We start from the raw sequence: 26,303 nt of genomic DNA on the forward strand, positions 1-26,303 counted from the left end.
AGAAAGCGTTGTGCAGACAAAACTTGTCACATCTCCAGATTGTCTCTAGAGGTGGTGACGATCCGCCGACGCAGGGTAGAAACTTAAGACGAGATGTTGAAAAACGGGAGCTATGGGGTAGGATGAGATGTGGTCCCTTATGCGGCCCGGGAGTTGAGCAGGCCTGAAAGTTTGCACCCGAATCCGATATCACGCGCAAAGACAGCATGGTGGGAGCAAGGTTTGGAAAGCAGCTTGAGGGAGTAGTGTCTAGAATTATTACAGAACATAGGGTACAAAGATAGGTGCAATTGCCAATGGGTCAGCTATGTTCAGAACTTGGCAATAGGCAGATCATTCCACTCCACCAGAGGGGCAGGCTCCTCAGAAATCGGAAGGGCACTCTTGTACGCCTGGATGTCCTCAATGTAAGTGGGTTGACCCTCCAATGTCTCTTGGACGCTACTCTCAATGACCGGGTGTTGGACCATTAAGGCGGGAATCTTCTCTAGCAAAGTCTTGCCATCGTCGCCCAGAATTCCTGCCCAATACTTTGCGAAATCAGCAGCCGTCATAGTCTCGCCCAATGCGTCTCGCCATCCGTCGGCGTCAACCGTTGGCTTCGCAGGCTTGACCAAGTCTGCAAAAGCCTCAGCTGCTGCAACGCTGATCCGCGGGGGCCGCGGTTTCCGAGACTTGAGGTGAACAGAAAGCTTGGAGCGACGTGAAGAGGAAGGATGGACCCGAGACAAAAACAGGTCCAGGACGTCGGTCTTTGTGATCTCTGTCAGCGCGTTCGCGTCATTCCAACCTTAAAATAGGCGAACAGTCAGCAACGAAGCTTTAAGACCGCAATAATAGGCCATGTGGGAGATCGCACTCACGGCGAAGGAAATCTAAGTATCCAGAGTCGATGTGTGTCCAATAGCGGCTCGCCTCCTCCGACAGATTCTTCACTGCTTCCGTCCACTTCTGGCGAAGGCCGGACTTGTGCTCCTCAAACACCTCTGGAGCCATTTTCTCAATCTCGCTCTTCATGCCGCCGAGGAAAGCCTCCACTCTTCGCTCCAGATGGACGGGCTCGCGCTCACTCTGGACGATGATACGTATGCCCCTCTGGCCTTCGCCCGCAAGATTCCAAGACGAGCAGGAGACGATGTACCCAAGCTGTTCCTGCGTACGAAGGACATTGAACGCCGGCTCCGACAGTATCTGAACGAGCAGCGATCCAACGACACGTTCCTTCGGGTCCGTCAGCTTACCTAAGTGCAAGAAGTAGGTGAGCGATGAATTGGGCTCATTGGGGTTCGGAACGAGGGCGCTCCACACGTAATTAGAGCCTATACAGATGGTATATTTGGGTGAGGTGGCATTCTCAACGACGACAAAGTATCACACCTTCTGGCAAGATGAGCGCACGGTCGATTACTTCATTGGGAGGAATAGGTTTGGCCTTCAGTATGTCCTCGGCCATTTGCGCCATCTGGATTGCTTCCTGGGTATTCATGAGTGTGTGGCCCCGCGATGGTCGTGGGCATGATTACATACGTCCTTGTACATGTTCCCTGTGACCAACATTTGTATGTTCAACTGAGACAGCAGTGCGGAGGCATGTGACTGTATTTCTTGAACGGTAATATCTAGAAGGGAAAAAAGATCCATCAGACTTAAAAATCACCTTTGCGGGTCAATAAAACATACTTGGTATCTCCTTTAGTGTCTCTTCAATGGTCCATTGTTTTTGGGTAAGCAAGTACCGCCCAAAGTAGTCCGAAATTCTATAAGTCTGACCCAGGAAAAAGTTTTCCCAGTCACGCTTGATCTGCAGAATGTTCGAAAATATGACCATGAGAAACACCGAATAGTCCTCACCTGCTCCTTAAAAACTTCTAGACGGTCCGGAGCAATCTCTAGTGTTTTAATCTTCTTGAGGACGCTCTCAGCGAGAACGCCCAGCTTGTCATTGTACCCGCTGATCATGATTGTCGTGCCCAGAGAATGGGAGCCAAACATATAGCTGAGGCCAGCTAGATCGGCATCGTAGGCATATTCATTCAGAGCATCATTGACGAGCTCGGTGAACAATCTGCCAAGTCGACAAATATCAGGAACAGTTCCTGAGCCGAAGCAATAATAACTCACTTCGTCATTACTCGGTCTCGAGGCGAGGCGCTCGCAACAGGGCTAAAAGCTTGTTAGAGCGAGTTCAACATACGTAAATCCGAACAGCGTACCTTCGCAACTCCATGACAAGTCTCGCCTTGGGCGTCCAAAACTGATCATCTTTCTTGTACCAAAGGGTGGACAAGTCCGTTTGCCGAATTAGATGGGGGCGTTTCTGAACCTAAACAGAAACCCATGAGTTCGGCAACGCGAAACGAAAAATCAGAAGATAGCCTACCTCGGCGACATCGCGCTTCTCAACCTCAAGATTGGTTGGAATGAACTTGTTGGGGCCCGGCAGGTATAGCTCTTGGATGTCGTTCTCACGTTGCGCTTGGCGAACAAAGTCCTCATCCCACCTCTCCACGCGGTACTCGGTGCCATACCACGGCTCTTTTTCCCATACCATGTTCTCACCTTCACGCAGTTTCGCGTGTTCCTCCTTCTTCGCCATAAGTGTCACTCGGCCTTGGTCAATCTTTAAGCTTTCAAGCATGTGCCTCACATCCTTCTCGCCGCCGGTGTTGTCCCACTCCCAGACCTGCGGCGGGGCGCTGAGGACGAGGTTGGGCGGGACCGGCCAGGAAAGGTGTTCGGTGACCCAAACGGCGTAATCCTCGGGGCGACGCTTCTCCTGGAAGCGGAAGCGGATCGAGTTGATCTTGGCAATCTCAGATTGGTGACGCGGCGAAAGCTCAGAGGAACGTAGGAGGGAAAGGTATTTGAAGACAGCCGACACGACTTGGCGGTAGTTTTCTGTGGCATGTCAGAATATCAGAACATGCTCTGCCGACTAGCTATCATGAGTGGACACGTACGGAAGCCGGCTTGCGTCAAGTGAATCGTAACCTTGAACATGCCAAACCCACGGGCAAGATTCTGCCCTCCGGCGCTGAGGTAAGTGAGCCAACCCTGCTTCTTCAAGTACGACGTCAGAGAACCGGGTCCCTCGTGGCCAACTAGGTGCGCCAGGAAGTTAGCAGGCTTATGGCGCCAGAGAGGTGCCTGATATTCCATTGGGAAAGACACTTCAACAGCGTGGAGGTCCATGATAGTTTGCACTGAAACCAGGGTCTGCCAACTAAATTCAATATCATACGTAGAGACAACAATACTGACACTTACGCCTTTCTCATTTGATCCAAACGGATGATCATCATTCCTGGGTAGTGATTCCTTTCCGCGGTTTTGGATGGGGGAGAAGAGGGTGGCCACGAGGTCAGAGAGCTCCTCCACCGGCTCTGCGACTAGTTAGTCACATCAAACTGTTTGCCAACGACTAGCGGACCTTTTCCAATGACGCATAACCGCATCCGGCCAGCACAGTACTCCTCCCTCCACCATTCGATTAGACGGCGGCGAGTTTCCTGTCCAATAAAACCACCATCGGCTTCAGTTTCACTGGTGGCAGACGATGTTGATGGAGAGGGTGAGGGCGAGCGGAGCGTAGCACTACCATTCACTGATAGATTTCCGTTTACAACATGAGTACCATTAACGCCATTGACCTTGTTCCGTGCCTTGAGATCGCGTGCTGCCTGAGTTAAGCTTTGCTGATTGCCGGTACCAAATTTACTCCAGACATGACCTTCTTTGCTGAGGTGCTTATTTAATTGGAAGATCCGCCACATGTCATTCTGGAGATTCTTCTTGTTTTCCGAGTCTACTGCGTTAAGCTCGCGCATGGTGCACGATGCGTCGAACAATGGGCAATGGAAGAAGGCGGCGAAATGAGCGAGAGCTTGGCTAAGTGCGGGTGTGGCGACTTGGAAATGGTAATTTGTATTCATGACCGAGGTATATGCGTTGGATGATCCATTGTTCTTGGCCAAATACTACGGGCGCGTCATTGAATTATCCGCATTTATGAAACTCGTGTTGTGTCTTACCTCTGAGTATTCATTCTCGCGAGGAAATAACTCTGTCCCCTTTCATACAGCTTAGCATATACGAACATTGAAGGCGATGAGAGGGGAGTACCATGAATAACAGGTGCTCGCAGAAGTGAGCGAGGCCAGGCATATCAGCCTGCAGAAAGTCACGTTAACATGTGGTAACGATATAGGCAGCATGCATGGGCATTCAATGAAGTCCCAATGGAGAGGGAAAACATGGAATGCCCGAGAAAATTGGTGCGCCACTGAAGTATACACACCGGGTCAGATAAATGTCCCACAGCGACGTCCAAACTAGCAGCAGCCACTTCAGCTTTGGGATCGTGAACAACCATAGCTTCAAGCCCATTCTCGAGCTTCACAAGGCGGTATTCACGGTCATCCTGCTGTGACCTCTCTATCGGTTGAGTGAAAAACGAGTAAGAGGGAATCTTGTCCTTCTTCGGCCGAGTGCTCCAGGCATTATCTTGGGCCAGCATGGCGAAAGTTCGTGATGGCGGTGGTTTAAACGGTCTACGTTGATAGGCTGGATACCTGAAGGAACGAGAGTGCGGAACGAAAGAACGAAGAAAGGATGTAGGCCTGAACATGCACGATGTAGGCTGACTGAAGTGGTACCCGAAAGAGGCGACGCGGCCCTCTCGGAGCGTGAAATTAGCGTGAATAAAGAAACACACGACTGGTGCGGTTGACGGCCCCCCGGATCCATGGAACCCGAGTATGACCCAGTCTTACCTCTGAAACTGGGCAAATGTCGAGCGCTATGCCTGTGCATTTCCAAGCCGAAGGTTGTGTGAAGATTGCGAATGATAGTTGAAACATAATTTTGTCATGCAGCCCGAGGGTGACCTGGGGAAGTCAGCTCAGCGAAAGGCACCGAAAGCATGCAACTCGGGAGCTCCGGCGGACTTCCTCCGAAAGATATTCCTTTTATGGGCTACGGACCGCCTGAGCCTGTTGACAGTCTGTTGACTGGACGCGTCTCGCTAAACGCGTCCTTTCTTCCCGTCCTCTGGTCGGCCCACCTGTTCTCCATACCTGCAAATTAGACACCCAACCTGACTCAAGTCATAAGTACAGGGCAGGGTCATCTTATCTAGTAAAATCATCTTTGCTACAAGTTCAGGGGCCAGAATTTCTTGGTACTTTCCCTCTCTGTGTCCGAGGGAACCATTGCCAACCACCTCTTCACGCCCAGGCACTGTGTAACCTTCGTTACTGCGACAGGCCGCAGGTAACATACCTGATCTAATGTATACACCTGTTACCCCCGTTTCGTCGCGTCGTACCGGGACCTTCAGCCCACCTCCATCCACGACTGGTTCAACTCAAACCTATACGTTGACTCCCGGTGGGACTCAAAGACTCAATGTCGTGACACGCCTAGCTATAGAGGGAAAGGCAAAGGATAGGAAAGATGCCGTAGGTTTAAGGATGTATATGAAGGTGCGCTCTTTAGTTGAATTTGGTATTTATGGTACTAACTTGGTCATCGTGTAGTTGAGTATACCGATGGACAGTGTATCCCCTGGTTCTACTGTAGCCTTATTTCCCGGTAAGCTTTCAACGTAAACAGGGTCTATGGTATGTTTTAAAATTACCCACAGAGGAGAACCTCAAGATTATTGGGTCGCCGCAAGTCCACCCTCTTGACGCCAACTCTGCCCCGTATAACTTCTCTTCCACCGCTTTCCCACTTCTCAACGATGCGGCTCGTGCACTTGGCCTTCCCGCGCGATCATCGAAATCGTATATGTCTGTATTTGGCCTCTCACAGTCCCCTGTGGTCTCTTCAAGCCGCTCCTCGCCTACGTCGGTGAATGGAAGTAGCAGCTCACTACCCCTCGACAACAGATACACTGGCCATATCCTCGTCAGTGGATACCACGTATCTTATGTTCTTCCTCGCGAAATCCCTCCCCGCAATCGCGACGACGATACACCTATTCGTACATCCTCAACAAGGTCGCGAAGAGCTTCGATAGGCGAGCGCAACACCATGCAATTCATGGCCGCCCTAGAAGTAATGGTTCCGTACCTCTCGAAACCACCGAGAGCTCCTTATTATGTATGTTTCACTTGTATTGATCGCGTATATGCGTCCTCATTTTTTCGCAGCTATCTATTCCCATCCCCAGGTGTCTCTCCAACCATATCAGACTCCGAATGTTCTCTCCTGGCCCCGCCCCCGCCCAGTCTTTTGCATCACTTTCCTCAGCGGAGGATGACCAGCAGAGATGGGAAGTTGTTACTGAACCTCACATCACCAACCAGATTGGCAAGCTCGGGCGTACAAGGTCTTACGGGGAGATGGCTGATGATGAGTCGTCTGATTCAACGTCCAACTATCAACCTGGAGGTCTGCAGGACGCCATACAAGGCACCTTTCCCAGCTCCGATTACATTCGCATACGGTGGGCTGTGCCTGTCAAGAGTCTAGATATCAATGGTGAAGGAGGGCGTCGTCGGGTGCACGTCGCGCAGGCGAAGGGAGAACTCACGTGTGTTGTTCTCGGGAAGGCCAGAGACAGGGAAAGCGACAAGGAAGGCATCGTGATGAGGCTTGAACAGAAGGGGACCTGCAAGGACGTATGGTTTGCTGGTGTCGCGACGATGCTCGGCATGGACATCGGCCTCACAGCCAAGAACGCTGAAGCTGTCCTCTGGGCTCCAGGCGAAGATGCAAAGTGGACTGTTACAGGAGGTCGTGGTTATACGGGCTACGATATTGGGCCACCAACGGAAGAAGAGAATCGCGAGGCATCTTTGGAATATCCTGATATGATGGAGTCGACTGCTTCACCACCATTCCTCGCAAGTCTCACGACTCGCCACGACTCGGCCTCGTCCAATACGTCACTTTTGCGGGCACCCCTGCCTGCGGATCCCATGCCGAACTACTCTTTTGAAGGACGAACGAACAATTTAACGCCTGCAACAACGCTTTCCTCCATCAGCTCCGCCCCTTCCGACATGCGGAGCCGCGCATCCTCCGTGAGCAGAGAACCCGCCCCCACCATCAAATCTCCAACGACAGACCTGACCGTGCACATCAACATGAACGACCTCATCCCTGCCTCTAAAAAGGAATTCACCTTCACCATCTCGGGCACTATCCTTGTCATTCCGCGCAGCCGCTCTTTGGGTATGTCTACGTCCACGTCCACCGGACGCTCCATGCATATGGACTCCGACCTCGACATGACACCCGTCATCCTGCCTCACTTCAGCGTGCATGCGGCGGACCACGAGTCGGTGACGACATCCGTCAGGAACGACTGCACTAACGCGAAACTGGAGGTGTACAACATTTCCGGTGACCTGCGTGATGCGCAGACACTCAAGACGGTCCTGCAGACCGGCAAATCGAGGGACTGTGGCAAAGAGGGAGGACGCATTGCTCTGCGTGCGCTCCCTCCGAGCCCGAGCGGGAACCGCGGTTATGTCAATGGCATTGCGTCGCCGAGTCCGAAGCCTCGCGCGATGAATACGTCTGGCAAGAGCGGCGCTGTCCAGACATATATTGCACCAGCGCGGCGGAAGCGGGAGGGGCCTGCGATTATACCCTCGGTCAAGGCTACAATCACGCCGCTTACACTAGACTTCTCTGGTTCTCCCAAAGCATATGCTGTCCGACTCTCCTTGACCGCCCCCTCGGACCTCGATTCTCCATGGCTTGAATTCGGGCTTGCTCAGCCATATGTGGGCACTTCTGCTTCTGCTGCTGAGCACGGTGATCCGGAGGTGTCTATTGCTGCTATTAGCATTGATGGTGTTTCCGCGCGGTACGAGAGCAGCACGCGTAACAAGGAAGATATACTCTCTGAGCTTGATACGCTCAACCGCGCTGGCGACTCTGAGTGGGTCGCGTGGGTCAAAGTCCACGTCGGCGAAGCTGGAGGGCAACTGCAAGTCGATTATGTGGTCACGCATGACACCTCAAGCCCAGTTCACGAAGGCAAAGGGAAGGCCGACCCCTCCAGTATTAGGTTTGGAGTGCTATTGCCGACGTTCACGATGCCCGTTGGTTGTCTAGATGCGACGATTGAATCATATCCTGGTACGCTTCTCTTATTGTTGTAAAATATGTTACTCACCTCAGATTAATTCCAGGTCTTTCTGCATATACCGTTCGCTCAAACCTCTCCTACCGATACAAATCTACGCATGGCTACCGCCTTCTACACTACTCAATACAAGACCTCTTCAGCCCCTGGCTCTTCATCGAGACGCAGCCGCCACCCTCTCGGGCCCGCGTCGCCGGCCAAAGCGCCGCACAGACCCTGCAAACCCTCGTCCGTTTGCTCCCGGCTCTGCTGCTCCTGCTGCTAGTGCTCAACGTCGGCACCGAGTTCCGCCACATGCGCCGCTCGCTCGACGCATGGGGATCGGTACACTTGACGCGGTCTGAGTCTGCGCCCGGCCCTGTGCCCATACCTATGGATGGCACGGGCGCCCACGTAGAGACCGAGACAGTGTTCGTGACGACGACGCTGACGTCCACCGTGACCGCCACGAGCACGAAGCGGCCGGGGTGGTTCGCGGATACAGCCTCGTCGCCTTCAGCCTCCACGGCATCATCATATTCATCATCGTCGTCGTCTGATACGATCTCACCCACCGCACGTGGCAAAGCGACCAAAGATGTGCCCACGCCCTCTTCCCAGATCTCGAAGTCGAAGAGCAAGAACAGGCCCACGAAGACTTTACGTCCCGAGGTCCCGCCATCATCATCGCCACGGCCAGTGTATGATTCGGAAGCGGAGACGGACGCGCTCGCGCCTGTGATGGACCTTCCGTGGCTAAACGTTCAGCTACACCCGGCTGCAAAGAAGGCCATCGATACGATGGTTGATGGGCTTGGGATCGTCTGGCAGGTCTTCCGGAGGGTATACCATTACCCGCTTGACCCTCCATGAGTTGCATTTGCTCTTGAAACTATTTTCTGCACTTGTGATTCCCGACTTACGGTTGATAGTGTGCTATTGTAATGTTATGATTTCATTTAATCACCCGTATCTATACCTGCTATACTTAGTCTCAGTCATTTTTCACTGTCATGGGGCAGTCCTGCAATCAAAAGTTTAAAACAATGTACAAAGGAAACCCTTGCATTCTTGAGAACAAGAAGTCATTATATCGTACATCAACGTTGTCAACATCAGCAGTCTAAAAAATACACAACGCAATTACTGTGCCCAGTCGGACTGCAGCAGTTCAACGAGATGCTTAGCCTCCTCGCGGTAGTCTACAGAGAGGATCTTCGATATACCGTAGCGAACGCGGGTGTTATCCTAAGTAAGATCAATGCGACAATTAAGAGATTGTCAATCCACCATTAGAAGCTCATTACTCACATTGTAGGTGTCCTGCTTCGCGCGACAGCCGAAATTGAATGTGACACCGGTCGCCTGAGCCATGACCGCATTGTACTCTTGTTCGTCACAATTCTGCAGGGAAAAGAAGGCAAGGAAAAAAGAAATCAGCAATCAGGAAAGCGGGGCACACGTGGAGCACAGCGTTGGCTAGTGCTAGCGTGACTAACCTTGATCTCCATAACCTCGTCTGCACTCTTGCCGAATATAGCCTCGCCCGCATCATTAAAGCCCTGCAACCACGCCTGGCCTGACCAGTCCGCCACCGCGATGGAGACGATGTAGCTGGAAATGAAAGAACCGTTCTGTAAGCGAGGGACTGAGCTGTCAGAGAAAAGTGACGAACCGGTACTCTGGGCGCTCAAACGTCTTGTCGCATTTTTCGCACCTCCAGCCATCTCCCACATCTGTGACCTTCTTGTTGCACCCCTGGTTCGCGCACGCGGGATACGCGATATTCTCAGTCTTGATGTGCATGATGGAGGCGCGCGTCGAGAAGAAGTCGGCTTTGTCACCCATACCTAGCTGCGAGTCCTTCACATCCGAGATGTGCCGTAACTCAGAGCGGTTGAAGCCACCGAATGAGGCACCAAGGGGGACAGCGCTCGACTGAGCTGTGAACGTCTTCTCGTTCCCGATACCATCGTACCAACCACGAAGAGCATGGGCTTCGGGGATATCGGGTGAAATAGACATCAAGCTAGAGCTCATCATCGACAAGGAGCGACCTGTGTGATGTGAGTAAACTAGGGAGCTCATATTCCGAATTTATGAACTCACCTCCGTAGTCACCAACCTTGACACCCTTGAAAGCAATGACTGGTTGATCCTCTGCCGAATATAGTTCTGCTTGTTTGCCCCAAAGCGTCATTCGTACTGAAAACTGTGACTTGTCGACGATCGTCAGCTCGCGCTTGGGAATCTATCACTTGATAAATAATTGATATCTCGGCTACTTTTCAGGACACATACGGTTCGGTTCGTCTTTGAAGTGATTTCAGACAATGGTCCGGCTTCCTTTACAATACCAATCACATCTGTGGGATATTTTAAGTGATATTGAGCGTAGAGAGAGAAAGATACCTACCGCAGTTCACGTCCTTTGCAAGGCTTTCGAGTTCACCGAGGGAAATGAAGTTATACTTGATCGTTGGGAGGTTGGTGGTATCCAAGCACTATAACAGCACAGTCAACTGCATTAGAACCCATCCCATGTATGGCGCGCTGGCAACATACCTCCTCAACCTCGGTGTTCTTTTCCAGGCTGAGCTCATAATCATTTTGAATGTTAGAGAACTTCTTCTTGGCCAGGTTGACGCGGGCCTTTGAAACATAGTAGACCTTTCCTTCTTCCAATTTTGGATAAAGTTCATCTACGACCGCATTGAAGCCAGTGGCACGGATCTCCCCAGATTCGTCCATAAGAGTCACATTGAAGAGTTTGCCCTCCCCGCGCGCATTCGACCAGTTTCGGACTTCGGATTTCTGAGTAACGCGTGCTTTGATAGTCCAGTTGTTCTGATACGGGCTGAGACCTTCGATAGGGAAAACGTTCCTTCCCTTCGTTTGTGTTTGACGCGCTGCGGCGGATGATCTAACTGGCTGCGCATTGGAAGTAGACTGTTGTGGGGCGGCGGAAGGTCCGGCACCTGCCGCTGCTGCTGCAGCAGCGACAGACGGGGGAGGAGACGGGGTGCCTATCTTTTCTTCGTCTCTGGTCAGGACCTGCAAGTTGAGTACGATAATTAACCTAGTACAGTAGCGTTAATATGAGTAAGACATCGCGTTGCGCCCTGCACTCACCTCTTCTCCTGGACAAAGTTGCAGGTGAGTTGATCGATAATGACGACCGTGTTCTTTCCAAGTTCGTTGTTTGCCACCAGATCATTAAGCTTGGTGGCAAGCATAGCCTGGATGAAGTGTACCCCATCTGAGATGATGAGACGGTACCTGTCGACGGTGTTGCTGCTGTTTGCCGACTGGCTGACTTTTTTGATTGAGAGAAGCTGAACAGTGTGCCCCGAGCCAATGTTGTCAATGTCCTCGGGCGTTGCCTCCTGGAGGCGTTGGCATATTCCTGCTGAGAGCTGGGTCATGATGGTATGGAGAGAGAGAGAGGATGATTAATTGGAGGGAGAGACGCGACTCAGTGGACGCGTGGTGTAATTGTTTACACGCATTTGGCGTAGCACGCGTTACCCTGTGGGAAATGCTGACGAGACGCGATTTCCCAGGCTTATCCATTTATTCCCACATTTCCTTTGAGACAGGGGTTTGAGCTCCATTCAGTTTCAATCTCCGGCCAACGAGGCGCGGCATCCTGGTTTGTGGCCGACCGGTAACTTGAGGACGTTGTGGATCCACCTCGGTTTCAATCCTCCCTGGGAGGAGTCTCTGCTGCTCGAGCATCATATTACATTGTGAGTAATCCTACAAGTATCTGATAAATATTGAACGGCGAGTACAAGATGCTCGACGACTACTAGTCCATTCAGCGTAAATTAAACTAAGTAAGTTAACCTTGTCCATCTGCAATGATTATCGTTGGATCCATACTCTAGCTGCCTCCGGCCGTACCATGTGCCACACAGTGCACCTCGTGTGCCCGGCGAATAAATAACGTCTAACTCCGACGATTAGGAATCACTACGCGCTCGCTGCGTCAGTGACGAGTATAAAGTATCTCCCACCCTCACCCTCACCACCGCTTCCTACTTTCCCCCGTCGCCTCTCAGTCATTTTTCAGCACAGCACGGTGCGTCGCATCCCGACCCGCCTTCAGCAGCATGGATAGTTGTGTGCCACCGGTGCCTGTCGCCGGCCCCCTCTGCTGTGCCCGTTCTCTCTCCATCCTCTGCTGCATAGCGTATAGTGGGCAGCCAGGAGGAGGGTTCGACCTCGCCATCGAGATGACGTACAGCGTGGCGATCCGCACATGCGCGTCCCGGAGCTTCTTCAACGCCATAACTGCACCGTTGTAGGAGTCCTTGATAGCCGGACTGTTATTGGCCAGCTCCCGGACAGGACGTGGGTTCGCTGCCAGGCTGCTGAGGTAGTCTCGGTGTCTTCCAGGCATGTAGCGCCTCATCCTCTCCATGAAGCCGCGGTCAGCGCGCTTGTTCTCCTCGGATGGTGCCGGCTGGCGACGGGCTTTCAGCTTGTGGTCAATATCGAGGAAGGTGTCGACCGCGTGCATGACGCCACTCTGGCCTGCCGATGGCCCGTCCAGGTCGAGAACCGACGTGTCGGGGACGCCCTCATATATCCATTCTGGGCGGTTTCCAGCACCGGAGCCGTTCAGCCAGGGGCGAACCTCCCAGTAGAACATCTGCGGGTCGACGGTGTTCCGCATTGACGTAATGATCTCGCTGATCTCCTGGATGATGGTGGTGAGGCGAGCAAGTAGGCGGTTGACTTTACCCATTGAAGACGGGCTGCTGACGTCGGGTATCAGTTGGTAGTCGTTGAATATTTGCAGCATTTCCACGCCGCGAATTTCGACCAGGCCGTTGCCTGCGAAAAAGTTCCTCTCGTCTTCCGAACCACCAAAGAGGTCGACGCCAAAGCGCACGTTCTCCGCGGAGAAGGGAAGCTCCGGGTTGATGTACTCCCAGTTCCAGGAAACCACATCGGAAAAGGTGACGACCGGGGCCATACCCAGCTCTTTCGAGACCTGCAGCAGTGGCGATACTAACGAGCGTGGAATAGTGATAGGACCGGAGAGTTCGTTTGGGGGGATGGAATGTGCGTAAAAGTGCACCAAGAACGTGAGCACTTTGTGTGCCCGACGGAGTAGCTGTTTGTCCGTGTTGAGGACGTCAGTACGGATCACCGGGAGCTACAAAATGGAGACTAGGGTCAGTATCAGCTTTTTGTGGATGCCAAAAGAAGAACTGACGGTCCGTATTTGCTCCCTCCAGCGCTCACCGGTGGCGCGCTGCGCATGGTCGTTGTCAGGGATGTCTTCGCCCAAGACCAGCTTGTCTTTTGCCGTAGATAATGCGTTCTCCCAGACTGCGAATCCGTTCGGTAGTCGGGGGAGCGGCGCGGTAGGGTAAAACCCAGTGTTGGTGCGAATGTTAACGTCGAAATCACTGGGTGAAGTGTAGCCAACGTTGGAGGACCGTATGCTCATATTGACAGAACTCAGTGCAGAAACGAGTTGCTCAACGAGATCAAGAGGAGTCGGAAGGAGATCGATGGGATGCATTATGTTGACTTTAAGAGGTTAAGTTGAGGGAAGAGTAGGTTAAGTTGAGGGGAGTGGGCAGCCGAATTAAAAGGTGGTGTAAAGTGAGGTGAATGCATCTGCTGCACTCTGACTTTGGCCTTTATAGAGTCTCGATCTGGTTGTATCCGTCAATCGGGGCGTGACAACAACCAGTTGTCCAGATCCTACAAGTCCAGAGGATCTGTGCTAAGATGATTGTCATAATTTCTGGCTCTGGGACCCCGATTTGTCCGACTGACCTTAGTTTGCCCAGTCCTGCGTTGTTTGCAGCGGTCTCGGCGCCGTACGCCGTCCAACCCAGGTGCTGTACCCCCCTTCGTTTGGCTCCCACCGGATCCTGAACTCAGCGCCACACATTTTTGATGATTCTTGGGACACGAATACAGAGCTGAGAAAATTATTTGGTGCTTCTGCCACTGCCCTCGACGCGAAGTGTGCAGGCTGAACGATTTAGCTGCAGGAACTGCTCAGTCGATCATGGGCCGGTCCTTGGATTTGAGGTACATAGGCTAAGCTCAGTGCCTCATGCCTGCCAGGTACTGGCATTCTACATGGTGAGCAACCAGCGAAGATCTTTGCCTTTGCGGCTATGAGGGAACTCGTCCACTCTTTCGAGAAAACAGACTCTCATGAATATTCCCTCGTCTACTTTATTTCTCCCATAATCCCTGCCGAGCAGTCCAGAGTTTCAGCGCCGAGAATGATTGAGACCTGACTCTTCTTGCGACTGAGCCTACCTCACGGTACCGAGCCTCGTGACAGCACAGACGTACACCGTATGCCAGATCATTTTTAGACGCGTCATATTGCACAGATTCCCCGATCAGTGGTATTTTTGGATGGAGACGCGCAAAGAACGCGCTAGTAACTCGCCAAACGCTCGGCCGATGTAAGACGCGCTATGGCGTTAAACCGTACACCATCTCGGTAGATCCATGGCTAAGACTGCATTTTATCCTCTTTTTTGTTTTTTTGAAAGAGTGGTTCAAATGATCTGTAGTACCATAGCATGCTGTGTGCCATAGCTGATCTGATCAAACCAGAACTTAGGTCTCACCGGCGGTCACAGCATTTCGCAAGGTACCAATGCTACATTGAAAACGCCCGACGTGAGTGCTGCCAGATCACTTCGCACGGGTTCTTATACAACTGCTTTGTTTTGTGCAACTTGTCCGGGTTTCGCGAAGAGTCTGCGATGAACCGGAACAGGGTGGGCGCTGTGTGAAGACGATTTGGCACGGCCGCCTTCAATTTGACAAAGTAATAGTTCTCCCTTAAGTTCCTCTCCAACTTAGCTCGGACCTCAAGGTAGCGCAATCTTGGACAAATATTATTGAATGTATCTAGCTTCCTTCAAAGCCATCACCAAATCTCATCGCCACATCGGCGTCTCGAAGCCATCAAGGCGCTTCTCCAAGTGGCAACTAAGTACTTGCTGTACCCAATCTGTCATTCTGTTACAGCATATTACATATACGCCTACATACTACAGCACCATAGGATGGAAATCCCCGAAGCTGCCCGGGTCTCGCCGAGGAGAGCGGCTTGTGCCATGTTCGATCCAGCTCTACACTTTGCCGTCACTGTTGGTGTGCTGCCCAACGAGCCGGCGGCCAGGGGTATTCGTAATAACCACAAACTTTGGATAGTACAGACCCTGTCATTATCAATCCGATACGTCGATGCAGTTAGGCCTGCTGCTCTGTTGTCAGATTGTTTGGAGCCTGAACTCGCCTAAGCTTGGCAGAGCTTTACATTCGCTCCATCCGAAAAGCCGCGTTACCGAGGTGCACAACGTATCAAGATGTGGATTTATTCTGAATACCATCATAATTCATACTGAGAAACGCATGAAATCCGGCACCCGACCGATTGTGTTCAAAGTCTTGCACCTGGCAACTCCCCAAATCCGCGTAGTCGCTCAGCCAGGAGCACCGACAGGCGACCAGAGCTCGCCAGCAAACTGAGTCCACGTATCGTTTGGACGGTGACACGCCGAGACTCACCGAACTCGCACTCACCTCGCTAGAGCCGTAGCGTCGGGCGCGTAGCTGTACGATGCGTACACACTTACCACTAATCCGGGGTACAAGTGAAAGCCAGATTTACCGCTCTTCCAGAGGATCGCGCGAACTTTGTCCTGAAGTATTCGTCAGTTTCTCGTAAGAGACTATTCCCTAGCAGGGCCATCGAATGATCCTAGCAGTGGCGCATACAGATTCAGATCTCTCATCCAAAAGACTCCGATGCGAGCTTGCAAACGCCCGATTGTAACACTTACTGGATTTGTTTTGAGATCAGCAGTCCAAGTTCCTCACGGTGCCCTCAAAATCATGTTCGGCGCCGAGTCCGTTGATGTTGTTTCTGGTCCCATCAATCTTCTGCAGGCAGCGTATTGCCCGAAACTCAAACTCAAAGGCGCACACCCTAACGTACCTCAGCTCGCGGTTTCATGGGGGAAAAAGGGTGAGGCACATGTGCAATAACTCAGACCATGCGACTTACGGGGTTACGGTAGTTTGAGACGAGGTTATGGTTTGGGCATGAAACGTACAATATATTGTATGAATGATAATTGCGATATGGGTGCAATGTTGGCGCAAATGACGCATGCGAAACGGAGGCAAACTTAAATTTAGCCCCTGACTAAGTGGTCCAACATGTATGCACAAATGTGGACATGAAAACATGTTTGATTGCAGATTTGCTCTCACGACTGGATGAACTGGTTGCCGCCCTGGTCGACGAGCTTGTACCGCCGCTGCACTACGTCCATCACCTTCTCCTTTATTCCATTCTTACCTGACCGAAGATCATCAAATTTGGCCAGCACCTCGGAGAGCGGCACGCTGCCCCCCGAGCTGAGCGAGTTGATGGTGTCGTTGATTGTAGCCTCAGTGGGCAGCGCGAAGCGCATCGGGTCCTTGTTCTTGTTCCGTAGCTCAGGTGGGGGAGTAAGCTGGGGCGAGGACGCGACATAGGTCGAGCTCTTGTTGAAGAATCGATCCACGATCTCTGGCGTCACCTGGTCGATGCTATCGGGCGTCCACGTGGGGCGCCCCTGGGTTTTGTCGATGAGAACGGCGCTGATACCGGTGCGGAAATCTGGGCTGGCACCGCTCTGCATGAATAGGGAAAAAGAAGGCACGATTTGAGCGCAAATAAATTTTTGTGAGCTGAGAGCACTCACGCAGTATGCAGTTGCAATGCCCATCTCCATTTGCAGGCTCTCTAGGAGGGACAACTTCTTCCCGCGGCGAACAGCGGCCAGAGCCACCTTCAAGCTGGTAGGGCTTCGCATGCGAAGCGTTTCCAAGGTTGCCTTCGCCCAGTCACGGACACCGGTATCCTCGTGCGAGGCAAACGCTTCCAGACTCTTGACGATATCTTCCACGGTATCGTGGCTAAATGCGGAGTCGAGGGCCTGTCGCGTCTTGCCAGTGAACTTGCCAGCTGCGTCATTGGGCTGACGCTCAGCATGGAGCTCCTCAATTGCGCGGTCAATGAGTTCCGGAGTTGGGTTATCCAGATCCGCGAGCCTCGCCATCAGAGTAGGGATAGATGTTGATGGGATGTAGTGAGTCGCAAATCCATGCTCGCTATCAAAAGTCAGTATCCAACATTGTAAAAGGTACCGTAGGACCTACAAGACTTCACGACCAACAAGGGTTTCTGAGGTAAGAGCAAGGTAAGTGCCTACTTGACCGTCCATTCGGGATAAGAAGAAGCTTGCGCCGACATCGGGACAAAAGCCAATCTTAGTCTCAGGCATGGCAAATACAGTTTTTTCGGTGGCTACTCTGAAAGGAGCGCTGATTGCAAGGCCAACACCACCACCCACTAAAGTTGTGTTAGTGAGCTCGTTTGTATTGGTAAGACCAGTGCATACTAGTGATTCCATCCAGCAAAGCGATGTAGGACTTGGGGAGAACCGAGAGAATGTAATCCAGCTCATATCTTTTTTCAGATGGCTTTGTAAGTAAGATGTTCAAGGCACATGGAATGCGGGTCAAACTTACTCGCTTCTGAAGAAAGCGATGGAGTTGGGACGAGTGGCATCATTCAATGAGTCCTTGAGCACAGCTAACACGTGGAATGACGGCTTAGTGGGAGAGCGAAAAGAAGAGGTCGTGACTCACTTGCAACATCTCCGCCCGCGCAAAATGCTCTGCCCAGACCTGAGCCCACGACGACTTTGCAAAGATCAGACTTGGACCATTCCTACGCAAATATTCGAAATTGGTGAGAGCTCATGTGGAAGTAGAACGCATGGTACCTCAAGTTGAGGTCGCAGTATGTCAAGCATCTCAGTGTTGAGCGCGTTGAGTTTCTTTTCGCGGTTGAGGATATACTGCCGCATGGTCCCGCGGGACTCAAACAGAACGGGCTGTTCATCCGAGAGTTAGGTCAAGTTATGAGTGGTGAGAAAGAGGTATGCACTATAAACGCTCACCTGTGCATCGGGTGCGCTGGTAGACATGTGTGCAGCGACAGCTTGTGTCCTGGCAAGGGCGGGTGCGCTGTTACGCGTCATTCTTCTAAGAGCAGTTCTGAGCATACTGTATGGGCAACTGGCTGGTCGTTGTCTGGCAATTGTGGATGGCCGCTCCTCCGTCTGCCGTCACTCGTACACGGTCAGGTGAAAGCAGCTCGGTTCACTCGGCAGTCGGCGCGCGAACCGTTACTTCCGGAATAGGCCGGACCCCCTATCACCCCGCGTTATCCAAGTCATCCCGCTCTCCGGTTCCGCTCGGCGCTTCCACCCACAGCGCACACCCGACATAATTCATCGTTCACAGATGCTGCTGTGAAAAGGTACATACCCGCCATTTACAGCATGTCTCTCGACGGTTTACTTCCAACACCGGGTACAAGAATCAGTCATAATGGGCAATTGGCTACAGTCCGATACGTCGGTGAGGTCACTGGCACGTCAGGCACATGGCTAGGCGTCGAATGGGACAATCCAAAGCGCGGAAAGCACGACGGCGTGAAAGACGGAGTCAGGTACTTCTCCTGCCTGTGAGTGTGAGATACCAGTTTCTTGCATTCTCTGCGCGGGCCCTAGCTCTGACTCGGCCTCCGCCTGCTGCAGAGTACAGGGTGCGGGCTCATTTGTTCGCCCGTCGGCTTCCATCTCGTATGGCCGTCCATTCCTCGAGGCACTCAGCACCAAGTACATCGAGACCGTCCATGGCACAGACTCGCAGGAGAAAGTAACTCTAGGATCCTCCAACAACGCCATCGAGGTCGAAGCTGTCAATCTCGACAAGATCAGGAGCAAGTTCGCCCGACTGGACCGCCTCCGAGAGGTCAGCCTCGACGACGGACTTGTCGGATCACCGAGCCCCCAGGATCAGATGCGGAAAACGTGCCCGAGTATGTCCGGCACCTTGCTGTGCTTTGTTTTGATTCATCATTCGTGAAACCGCTCAATGTTATACTTTCATTTGTGCCTTTGGTCCTTGCTGTGTATACTAGACATCCGTGGTCTCGACCTTTCCTCCACACTCCTCCCAAGTTGGGACGATGTCGCGAACATAGCGGGAGCCTTACCCCATCTCGAACGGCTTGCCCTCAAGTGCGTAACAGTCATGCCAACTGCCCCATACGCGTCGGCGGAACGATACTCATCCGCACTAGCCGCAACCGTTTCCTACCCCCTCGGGACGTGAATCACGGCGTGGCGTTCAGCCAGATACGAGAACTCCAGCTAAACCAGACGATGATATCTTGGAACGATGCTATGAACGTCATATCTCAAATGCCCAAACTCGAGGCGCTCGAGATCGGTTACAACCAGCTAACCGCGCTTCAATTAACACAGCCTGAAATGCCGCCAGGAATGATGCTGCCTGCATTGCATACCATCAACCTCAGCGGTAACTGGCTTGAGGACTGGAAGAGCTTGTACGAGGCCTTGCAATGCTTCACTAAGTGAGCTCTTTTTGCGTCCTCTTCGGTGCTACCTACTCACCGACGAGCAAGCTTACAGCGTCTCGTCCTATCAAATAACCGACTCGCATCCATCCCACCGAGGACAGCCGAGGACGCACCCATCCAAGCGCTCCGTCACATCGCACTCTCATTCAACAGCCTAGCGCAGTGGAACGACGTAGACGCGCTAGTGTCCTGGGCGCCCCAGCTTGAAACGCTCAGCCTCAACGGCAATCCTGTTACAACTGGTAAGTGTCAAGTGTCACAGCCGCTATCCGCCAGCATAACACATGCACGACTACGAATTGGCTTATTTTTGTAAACGGCGAAACACAGACAGCGACTTGTCCAAGTACGCCAGGCAGTTCGCCGTCGCAAAAATACCTACACTCAAGTCACTAGACGGAGCATTTGTAAGCCCCTTCCTCTCCAACACCGTCCGGAACCGTGGCGTGGCTAATCAAACCTACCAAGATCTCTACGAGGGAGCGTAATGACTCAGAGCTGTTCTATTTGTCTTACATCGCCAGGAGCGACATCACGGAGGCTGACAGAGCAAGGGAACACCCCAGATGGGATGCGCTCTGTGAGAGTATGTCTTTCTCACTTATTGTTATCGATCTTGCTACTTTCTCGCTGATGTCACGCTCCGTAGAGCATGGCAAGCCTGATGAAGTACCGAAGAAAGCCAGCGAAGACAAGCTGAGCAGGCTTCTCATCGGTGAATCATGGAGTTGTCGAACTTGTTACAGCATGTTAACGTTCAATCCTGTAGACATTGACATTCACCGCTGTGAAGTCAGCCCCGAGAAGAGCTTGCCAGAGGCTAACAGCACTCCTACAACGACCGTCCGCGTTCTATCCACCATGTCTACTAAGCACTTCCGTCTCAAAGTCCTTAAATCTCTGAAAGTGCCTCGAACACCAGGCACACAGGACACACCACTTTACCTCAAGATGCACGACAACTCATACATGCAGCTAGACAAGGACGACCGAGATCTCGCATGGTGGGGCATAGAGCAAGGATCGATTGTATTCGTCTGTATACCAATACAATAGAGAGACGTTGGACTACTGAGATTGAGAAAGCGCTTGCTTGACCTGCCAACAGTTTAATAAGGGACGCGACACAAGGCTTACCTGGGCTAGAGTTACGGCATCGCATCCAATTGAAGGAGATATGACCCTGTCATATTGATGGATTCCCATGCGTGCCCTATTGTCAACAAATGCAGTAGGTTTAGTTGGCCAATTAAAGCCAAGCGCCTTTCAACGTGCCTGTTGATACTGATACTTCGGATACTTGATTCAGCAAGAGGGAGCGTCTATGAAACCTTGGCTGCCCAGTCGACCGTACGCAAGTCAGATTCCACGTTCCATTACCGTCGCAGGGTCGGTCCTTATGTCACTTGACACCATACCGAACCGAATTGCGTCCTAGGTCCTTAGGCTCAAGAGGTCTCCCAACGACGGAACCAACGCGGATTTGCCCACTAAAGCATGTACAAGGGGTCCAGTTTCGAACTCGATCCAAGATCACCAGTATTCGACAACGCTTCACGGCCCACAGCGGAAGGAACCAACATAACAATTTGCGCAAAACCATTCGAAACCACCAACGGGCGTCCTTCCCTGGGGCATTTCATCCGCCGAAACTGATACCGATCCACGTCTTTTCAACGCCACGCTGCTCCGTCACCATTGGTCCTAGCAGCAGCCCTTTCTTCGAAGCGGTCCTCCTTGTCATCGCGGCGGCGTTCGTCACGACGGTCGTCCCTACGACGGTCATCATAATAATCAGGCACTCTGCGGTCATCATAATAGCCCCCCCGCCGGTTATCATCGTACCCTGCAGGTTTTCTCTCATCATGATCCCTCCTGTTCGGAGGTGGAGACCTGGGGCGACGATCATCATGTTCACGGCGGTGGGGCGACCTAGAGCGGTCGCGGCGGTAGCGATCATCCCTGGAGTAGCGGTCGTCCCTGGAGTAGCGATCATCCCTGCTGTACCTGTCATCGCGGAACCGCTCGCGTTCCTCGCGACGGTAGTTGTCCGGTCCGCTGCGCTAAAGAAACCTTCAGGTCAAGCAGACAAGTTTAGGACAAAGGCTGGAACTTACATGCTCGTCATAAGCAACACGAACCGGCCTACCGCGCAAGTCCTTGCCATCGAGGTCGCGGACAGCTTGGTCGGCATCATCCCGGTTCAGGTACTCGAGGACACTACCGTTTGATGAGCTGAATTGTTCAACTGGAAAATGACATCACTTACCCTGAACCAGGGTACTCGGAATCAATGTCGGCAAAGGAGACGGCGCCAGCTTCACGCCCGAAGTCCTTGAGGTCCTGAGGGTGTAGCCAGAAGAATTAGGTCCAAAGGTTTAAAACCAAAATATCCAGGAACGGATATCTTGAGGCCAAGCACGGCATGACTCCTGGCAAGCAGGTGCAAAAAAGAGATATGCTCATTATGAAGGCGTAGGCTCACAGCCACAATGGACGCCTGAGGTGCCCATATCCGTTCGCAATGAATCCGAAAAAAAAGCCCGTACCTGCCAGCTAGTGTCCCGCGAAATACCAGACACGGTAAGGCGGATCCCGGGGGGACGACGGGACCTCGCAGCCCTGTAGAAGAAGAAGAAAACCACCATCAGCAACTAGCGTACACGTGTTTATAAGCGCTTGAATATACCCATCCCTGTCGTAAGGTTCACGTCGGGGGCGACTCTCCTTCGCGAACTCGACCACGATGCTAAGCCGTGTTGTGAGCCCAATATCTTAGGAGATGAGAGTTGTTGGGGTTTTTTACTCACTTGACACCCATGAACGGCTTGCCATTGAAATGGTGCACAGCATCCTCCGCGTCCTGATAACCCAGTAAGACATCAAGCTTGCTGCTGAAAAAAAAAACACCGTGCCACTCACCTTAGAGTTCTCGAACTCGACAAAGCCAAAGCCTGTCGCGGGCGGTTCCGTGAGCTCTTGGTTGTCGGGGCGCCTCTTGGACGAACCAGTCATAACTCGACAGTCGATGATTCGGCCATAGCCTTCGAAGAACTTCGCCACGTCCTCGGAACGAGCATCAGGGGGGAGTCCTGAAATCAAATGTGTATCTAAACATTTTCGAGTGGCAAAGCGAGCGCGGTGAGTACTCACTGCCAAGGTACAAGCGTCTGGCCATGGTTGTAGGAATGAACAAAGGGATGTTCGTCGGAGATCCAAATCCTAAGAAGGCCCGTGCACTCATCAGCTCCAGTTCGGCTTTCTCCGCAACTCCGACCCCTCGCCAACGGCTCAACATTCTCGACTCTTACTATAGCAGTCTGCAGATGTTGTCCACAGATCGCATGTATTGGCCTATAGCTAAATGCATTACTCGCTAACACTAATTGACAAAAAATCTGTATAGGAAGCATAACTAAACTAAAAGCAAGAAAACGGGACGAGAAAACAACATATTAGTGCTGAGACCAGTTGATTGTGCTGATGTCGATGCCCTCCTGTACCATCTCCCAAAGCGGGCTACGCGTAACAACGTCAGTTATCAGGACATGACACATAAATCAAGGACATACCTCATATCGCGCAGCTTAGTCACGACCTTCACAATATGGCTGACGACAAAGTCAATCTCAGCCTCCGTCGTGAACCGGCCGATACCAAAGCGGAGTGACGAGTGAGCCATGTCCTCAGCAGCGCCTAAAAGAAAATAAGTGGCAGGTTCACATCTCAGTTAGAGTAATTACTCACCCAAAGCACGGAGAACGTATGATGGCTCAAGCGAGGCTGACGTACAAGCACTGCCAGAAGACAGAGCAATATCCTAGTAGAATGCAATGAGATTAATGAGAAATGGACTACTAGTGATTGGAGGCGCACCTTGAGTGCCATCAGCAGACTCTCGCCCTCGACGTAAGCGAAGCTCAGGTTAACACAGCCTGGATACCCCTGGGCGTCTCCGTTCCGGACAATATGGTCGACTTGTGAAGTGATGCCATCGATCAGTCTGTTGGATAATTGCTCAATGCGAGCAGCGTCTCTCTGTATGAAATCAACAGTCAGCTCACAAGTCCAATAGCATCGCATGCAACAGGTTCGGATCAGTACCCCTGCACCATGGTCATTGCCAAACTGGCGGCTCGAGACGACAACTCGCTCGTGCCATGGCGCCATTTGACTCGTGCTCCTTCGGAGCACCGTGCGAACTTCTTCGTCTCCGCTTTCTCCACCAATGACGAAAGAGAGAAACTCACGGCCATCTCCAGCTTCGCGAGGCGGGCAGCCTCACCCATACCAACAATCAACGCTGTGGGTAGAGTTCCACTGCGTAAGCCACGCTCTTGACCACCACCACTGAGGATGGGCTCCAGGCGAACACGAGGTCTCCGACGAACGTAGGCAGCACCCACGCCCTTTGGGCCATAAAGCTTGTGGCCAGAGATACTCATAGCGTCAATGTTGCCCTCGTTGACACTGACTGGGATTTTGCCAACAGCTTGCGCAGCATCCGTGTGGAAGTAGACACCACGGTGCTTACGAAGCAGCTCGCCGATCTCTTTGATTGGCTGAATGACACCAGTCTCGTTGTTCACGGACATGATGGAGACTAAGGAGGTGTCCGGACGGATGGCGTCCTCAAGAACCTTGAGGTCAACAAGACCATTGGTCTGTACTGGCAGGTAGGTGACGTCGAATCCTTCCTCACCAAGTTTTCGGCACGAGTCCAGAACACACTTGTGTTCCTGATAGGGGCAACCTGTCAGCGCACGTTCAGACAAGTTTCAATGCGTAGGGCTTACCGTCTGCGTGGTAATAATATGCTTCTTCTTGTCCTTGTGAAAACGTGCGACGCCCTTGACCACCATGTTGTTGGTCTCGGTTGCTCCCGAGGTGAAGACAATGTCCTTCGCGTCTGCACCAATCAGATCCGCGACATTCTAGTGAAGCCATGAGTCATGGGCCAGCAACACGTTGCAGGGCTACGCACCTTCCGCGCCTCTTCAACGGCCTCCTCAGCCTCCCAACCGTATGCGTGTGTGCGACTATGGGGGTTCCCATACTGGTCGGTGAGATAGGGAAGCATGGCATCGAGCACTCGGGGGTCGACTGGGGTCGTTGCCTTTTTCCCAATGCTTCAGCATACTTCTTCAGCACAATAGAATAGACAAGCCATACCTGCATATCCAAGTAGATAGGACGGACCTTGTCCGTGAGGCCCTTCTCACGGTTAGGCGTCTCGAGCTTGAAGCCGAGCATCTCTATGAGCAACATAGTTAACATACATGGCGCCTCCTCGCAAAAACAGATATACGTACCCGAGCTGGGGGCGATGTGGGTGTCCTCTTTGTAAGCAGACGGGGTGTCCATGACGCTGGCCCTATCTGCGCCCGAGGGCTGAACATACGTCCTCCTTGCTCCGACAACAGCACGGGGCACTGCGCGCCGCAAAGCTGTCTGGGAGGACACTCTTGCGGATACTCTGGACAGCATATTGGGGAAGGGAAAATGCTATCAGATAATGGGCGGAGGCAAGTTATGTGGACCTGGGGGACGTTTCGGACAAGGAGTGACGAAAAGATTCGGCCGCGCATCCGCAGGGAATCACAGACCACGTGCGCGGTCGGCAAAGTGCGGACCTATCACGGGTGCGCGGCATTGTGCAGAGGCCCGGGCGCTTGCCCGCTTTGTCTCCGTCCTCTTCCGTCCTTCGAGGCAAGCTTGGTCATGACTGGCTCATACAAGTCCCTGAGCGCACTCTATTACGTATGTTTGCTCACAAGTTCCGCAATCGCACGGACACGAATAGACACAGATGACAATTGGCTCGCGACAAATTCTATAGCATCTCGACGGTCTGGGTTCGAATGTTCGCGATTGGTTCACGGACCTTCGCGCCAGGATGTCCAGATGCAAGATGTTCCATGTTAGGTAAAGACACCGACCTTTTGAGAGCACCTTGAACAAGATGCGACGGCAATAAGTACTTGGATGGGACCTCAACTCATGCACTCTCCATCTAGTAGACGATACCAACGTTGTAAACTCCTAAATTCGAATCGAGTCGTGGGCTTTAGTTCTTCCGGACTTCAAAGTCGAAACACTACCAATGATAGCACGAGGCAAATATAACGCGCGGAGGAAATCAACCTTGGCGACGAGTATTCATAGCGATAATACATAAATTACACAAAACCATCCTTGTAGTACCTTCGAAACTCTAACAAGAAAAAGCACAATTAAAGCGAAGGAGCTGCGTTTGTCACAAGGGCCTCAAAGTACTGCTGGAACCAGGTGCCGGCCTCAGGAGCGGGCTGGAGAGAATCAGACTAATAGCAATGAAAAACCCAATCAGCATCGTGATGACCCAGTAGGCAATTCCGAAAGCAAAATCAAACGCACCAGAGAGCAAGTAGAATCATAGCGAGGCGCAGACGAGTTGCTCGTGCCATCGCACTCGCCTCCAGGCTTCACCCATACGATCGAGTCGATCAGCGGAGAGCCCTAGTGTCCGTCGTCGGGCGGGTACCAAAGCCGGCGCCCTTGATGTTGCACCAGTCGCCCCATGCATTTCGGATGTTCTGCACGCCAGAGCGGCCCTGGTCAACGATGAACTGCGCGGAGAAGCCCTGTTGCTGCAGCAGAGGGGAAAGAGCGTTGATATAGAGCATCTCGTCGCAGTTGGGGGCGTTCTTTCCGAAGGTGGCTGTGCTTCTGCGTCTC

General features: G+C 52.4%; 8 protein-coding genes across 8 annotated transcripts; 2 read left to right on the forward strand and 6 right to left on the reverse strand.

Annotated features, from left to right (window-relative positions):
* Positions 1–311: 311 nt before the first annotated feature.
* Positions 312–4,516, reverse strand: CONPUDRAFT_69841 (uncharacterized protein; the record flags this gene model as incomplete). Its single annotated transcript, XM_007765973.1, has 15 exons — positions 312–790; positions 864–1,319; positions 1,378–1,474; positions 1,528–1,619; positions 1,681–1,801; positions 1,852–2,065; positions 2,122–2,163; positions 2,214–2,323; positions 2,381–2,898; positions 2,961–3,216; positions 3,268–3,389; positions 3,431–3,977; positions 4,032–4,070; positions 4,123–4,170; positions 4,298–4,516. The coding sequence occupies 15 exons, from the start codon at positions 4,514–4,516 to the stop codon at positions 312–314; spliced, it is 3,360 nt and encodes a 1,119-aa protein (XP_007764163.1).
* A 498-nt stretch (positions 4,517–5,014) lies between these two features.
* CONPUDRAFT_117047 (uncharacterized protein) lies at positions 5,015–9,066 on the forward strand. The gene is made up of 6 exons (XM_007766343.1): positions 5,015–5,179; positions 5,236–5,483; positions 5,538–5,592; positions 5,645–6,105; positions 6,156–8,097; positions 8,151–9,066. Exons 2-6 carry the CDS (start codon positions 5,289–5,291, stop codon positions 8,954–8,956), a joined length of 3,459 nt encoding a protein of 1,152 aa, XP_007764533.1. The 5' UTR covers positions 5,015–5,179; positions 5,236–5,288; the 3' UTR covers positions 8,957–9,066.
* Positions 9,067–9,193: 127 nt separating this feature from the next.
* Positions 9,194–11,512, reverse strand: CONPUDRAFT_117050 (replication factor-A protein 1). Its single transcript, XM_007766344.1, has 9 exons — positions 11,216–11,512; positions 10,649–11,162; positions 10,500–10,587; positions 10,385–10,449; positions 10,193–10,334; positions 9,759–10,140; positions 9,583–9,697; positions 9,395–9,487; positions 9,194–9,331 (listed from the first exon to the last, which is right to left on the reverse strand). Exons 1-9 carry the CDS (start codon positions 11,506–11,508, stop codon positions 9,227–9,229), a joined length of 1,797 nt encoding a protein of 598 aa, XP_007764534.1. The 5' UTR covers positions 11,509–11,512; the 3' UTR covers positions 9,194–9,226.
* A 631-nt stretch (positions 11,513–12,143) lies between these two features.
* Positions 12,144–13,547, reverse strand: CONPUDRAFT_48837 (Indoleamine 2,3-dioxygenase; the record flags this gene model as incomplete). The annotated part of the gene is made up of 2 exons (XM_007765917.1): positions 12,144–13,250; positions 13,311–13,547. The coding sequence occupies 2 exons, from the start codon at positions 13,545–13,547 to the stop codon at positions 12,144–12,146; spliced, it is 1,344 nt and encodes a 447-aa protein (XP_007764107.1).
* A 2,639-nt stretch (positions 13,548–16,186) lies between these two features.
* CONPUDRAFT_162180 (3-hydroxyisobutyryl-coenzyme A hydrolase) lies at positions 16,187–18,281 on the reverse strand. Its single transcript, XM_007766345.1, has 8 exons — positions 18,097–18,281; positions 17,920–18,030; positions 17,783–17,864; positions 17,663–17,726; positions 17,533–17,600; positions 17,291–17,483; positions 16,834–17,242; positions 16,187–16,764 (listed from the first exon to the last, which is right to left on the reverse strand). The coding sequence occupies exons 1-8, from the start codon at positions 18,199–18,201 to the stop codon at positions 16,354–16,356; spliced, it is 1,443 nt and encodes a 480-aa protein (XP_007764535.1). The 5' UTR covers positions 18,202–18,281; the 3' UTR covers positions 16,187–16,353.
* Positions 18,282–18,410: 129 nt separating this feature from the next.
* Positions 18,411–22,108, forward strand: CONPUDRAFT_79613 (outer arm dynein light chain 1). Its single transcript, XM_007766053.1, has 11 exons — positions 18,411–18,665; positions 18,739–19,022; positions 19,125–19,224; positions 19,287–19,580; positions 19,632–19,828; positions 19,917–19,993; positions 20,055–20,172; positions 20,236–20,301; positions 20,356–21,649; positions 21,704–21,806; positions 21,856–22,108. The coding sequence occupies exons 1-9, from the start codon at positions 18,481–18,483 to the stop codon at positions 20,640–20,642; spliced, it is 1,608 nt and encodes a 535-aa protein (XP_007764243.1). The 5' UTR covers positions 18,411–18,480; the 3' UTR covers positions 20,643–21,649; positions 21,704–21,806; positions 21,856–22,108.
* A 933-nt stretch (positions 22,109–23,041) lies between these two features.
* CONPUDRAFT_47262 (cysteine desulfurase) lies at positions 23,042–24,839 on the reverse strand (the record flags this gene model as incomplete). Its single annotated transcript, XM_007765807.1, has 8 exons — positions 23,042–23,105; positions 23,159–23,282; positions 23,334–23,406; positions 23,463–23,624; positions 23,837–24,325; positions 24,383–24,520; positions 24,571–24,702; positions 24,759–24,839. 8 exons carry the CDS (start codon positions 24,837–24,839, stop codon positions 23,042–23,044), a joined length of 1,263 nt encoding a protein of 420 aa, XP_007763997.1.
* A 923-nt stretch (positions 24,840–25,762) lies between these two features.
* On the reverse strand, positions 25,763–26,251 carry CONPUDRAFT_162184 (glycoside hydrolase family 6 protein; the record flags this gene model as incomplete). Its single annotated transcript, XM_007766346.1, has 3 exons — positions 25,763–25,909; positions 25,983–26,041; positions 26,110–26,251. The coding sequence occupies 3 exons, from the start codon at positions 26,249–26,251 to the stop codon at positions 25,820–25,822; spliced, it is 291 nt and encodes a 96-aa protein (XP_007764536.1). The 3' UTR covers positions 25,763–25,819.
* Positions 26,252–26,303: the final 52 nt, after the last annotated feature.

This window comes from Coniophora puteana (assembly GCF_000271625.1).
Source record: "Coniophora puteana RWD-64-598 SS2 unplaced genomic scaffold CONPUscaffold_2, whole genome shotgun sequence".
Taxonomy (NCBI): domain Eukaryota; kingdom Fungi; phylum Basidiomycota; class Agaricomycetes; order Boletales; family Coniophoraceae; genus Coniophora; species Coniophora puteana.